The 2,500-nt window shown below is 40.9% G+C and overlaps 1 protein-coding gene across 1 annotated transcript in view; it reads right to left on the reverse strand.

Moving 5' to 3' along the window:
* The window catches only part of LOC122256066 (DE-cadherin-like), a 201,553-nt gene that overhangs the window by 1,690 nt on the left and 197,363 nt on the right, over window positions 1–2,500 (reverse strand). Inside the window, exons 31-32 of the mRNA XM_086549243.1 lie at window positions 1,463–1,556; window positions 1–691 (exon numbers count right to left, since the gene is read on the reverse strand). The exon at window positions 1–691 is cut by the window's left edge and continues 1,690 nt beyond it. Coding sequence (XP_086405369.1) covers window positions 114–691; window positions 1,463–1,556 — 672 coding nt within the window. The 3' untranslated portion in view covers window positions 1–113. The remainder of the gene's footprint in view (window positions 692–1,462; window positions 1,557–2,500) is intronic.

The raw sequence follows: 2,500 nt of genomic DNA on the forward strand, positions 1-2,500 counted from the left end.
GATGTCCTTTTAAATACTGGACCTCTCACCACGTCACTCGATAGACTACGGAAAATAAATAATAGATAAAAGAGTCACCGCATTTCCTTTTTACAGACTAGGGCACCTTGTGATTAGCACCAGGTTTCTTTGCTCTTCACGGCGTTGACCACCTCGGCCGGCTCGTGGTAGTCGATCTTTCTCGTGACGGGCTCCTTGTTCGTCCGCACCAAGGGCCGCTCCGTGACCTTGTCCGCCCGCCCCTCTGCCACGTCCAAGGGCCTCGGGGACACTTCGGCGATCTTGGGGACGCCGTTAACGAGCTTCGGGGTCGAGTTGGCCAGTTTAGGGGTAGCGTTGCTTAACTTGGGTGAGCCGTTGACTGGCTGGGTCGTTCCGTTGGCGAACTTGGCCGTGGCTACCGATGTGTCGCTGCCGCTCTCGTCCTTGGTGCTCGAGGAGGAACTTGAGTTGGGGTCGGTGTTTCCTGAAGGCGACGGGGACTTGCTCAACGAGCCCGGAGGCAAGGAGGCCCGCAGCGAGTGGTTCTTCGGCACGTCGGGAATGTCCGGGAACTCATACTCGCTGTCGTCCTCCTGCTCGGACTCGCGGCCGTAGATCTGGGCGAGTTTCTCGAAGCGGTGGCCCCAGTCCGAGCGGTAGTCGAAGGCCCCGTCGCTCCTGCCAGAGGTGCCTGTGGTAGAAGGGAAGCCTAAAATCAGAAAGAAGGAGAAAACACGTTACAGCACCTGTTCATGTGGCACTCGTTCTCGGCATGTCTGTGTAAAGGCTTTCTATAGAAACTACGGGGTGTAAGTATAAAGCACATTACCAAGGTTTGTGTCAAATATCAGGCAACTATATCACTACAAAACACATGCTAACTGACATCTTAACAAACCACAAAAAAACATACAAACAAACAACATACAAACAAAAGAGCAAAGCACTTCCAAAGTCACTGGCCTTAAAAAAGGCACTTGGAACGAAAAGAAAGTATAGCTACAATATGAATAGAAAAAAAATCATCATGAAAAAATGGATGAAATTCCGTAAAACGTTTCTGATTATACTTATATAAAGCTTCTCTTATACACTGATATATAAGTCTCCTCTCATCGAACTTTCTTCCCAAATCTCGAGAACTTCCCTTAAGCAACACCCATAAGCAGTTAAACACTCACAGGCACTCTAAGTCAAAAAGCTCTCAGAATCTAGTTCAAGATCAAACATCTAATATAATTTATTATATGTAACAATAAATAGGTAACTAATACTGCACAAAAAACACAAACAAAAACAACATGCAGTTTTAACACACGTAAAAAAAATAGAAATAAAAATCGAATAGATTAAAAAGCTCCACACAGATTACACACAAAGCGCATAATATATTCCTCTCCTTTCCTGTCTTTACCAAATGGCCGGGTTTTTTTCCCTAATCTTATGAAAAGTGAATCAGAGACACTCACAAGTTACTCACCAGAGTTGAGTGAGGAGAGGGAAGCCGCTGACATCTCATCACCTTGGGCCTCATAGTGCCTCACGTCGTCCACATCCTGATCCTCCAGATCCACCTGAGATGGAAAAACAATCCACTTCATCCACTTGATTTATGATACAAGTTCTACCCCACCTTATACGGAAATCTGATATTTCAATACCTATGATCCACTTTATGAGACGGGAGAAAATTATAGTCTACCTAAAATGGATAAAACAATATCTTTTTCATCCATTCTAATCAATTTCATCTATTTGGCTATAAAAAAAATCTTTACCTTAGAGAGAACAAGAGTAGATTTATTTCACCTAAACGGAAAGGGAGCATCACTCTGATCCACTTAAGTAGGGAAGATTTTTAATCCACCTAACCAGAAAGAGATTTTGATCCACATACACAGAAAGGAAATGCCATATAAATCCACTTAATTAAGATTTCATTCCACCTAAACGGAGAGGAAACAGCATTCTGTTTCACTTGATTAAGAAAGATTCTGATCCACTTACACGGAAGAGAACTACCATATTAATCCACTTAATTACGAAAGATCTTAATCCACTTAAACGGAGAGGAACCATCATTCCTGACCACTTGCCACAAAATATTAATTCTAATCTACTTGAAAAAAGAAGTCATTGTGATCTCCCTGTTTGAAGAGTTAAAATATTCGTTTCATCCGTTTGAATTAGAAATAACATTTTTTTTTAATCCAAATGTGATGCCAAAAACATTATTTTCACCTAAAACCGAATAGGACAAATCCTATAGATAGATAGATAGATATAGAGATATATAAATAGACAGATAGATAGGTAGATAGATATGAATAAATAGAGAAATACATGTAAATAGATAGATATATTAATAAATGCAAATAAATCGCTAGATAGTTAGATAGATCGATGAATATAGTTATAGATATGATACACTGCTGACGGGAAAATATTACTCATATACAACTATAATAATTACGTACTTCAAATCCACCTGAACCACATACCACTTTCAAAAGGCAAC

This window comes from Penaeus japonicus, unplaced genomic scaffold, assembly GCF_977035675.1.
Source record: "Penaeus japonicus unplaced genomic scaffold, GWHDUDI00000001_assembly GWHDUDI00000022, whole genome shotgun sequence".
Taxonomy (NCBI): Eukaryota; Metazoa; Arthropoda; class Malacostraca; order Decapoda; family Penaeidae; genus Penaeus; species Penaeus japonicus.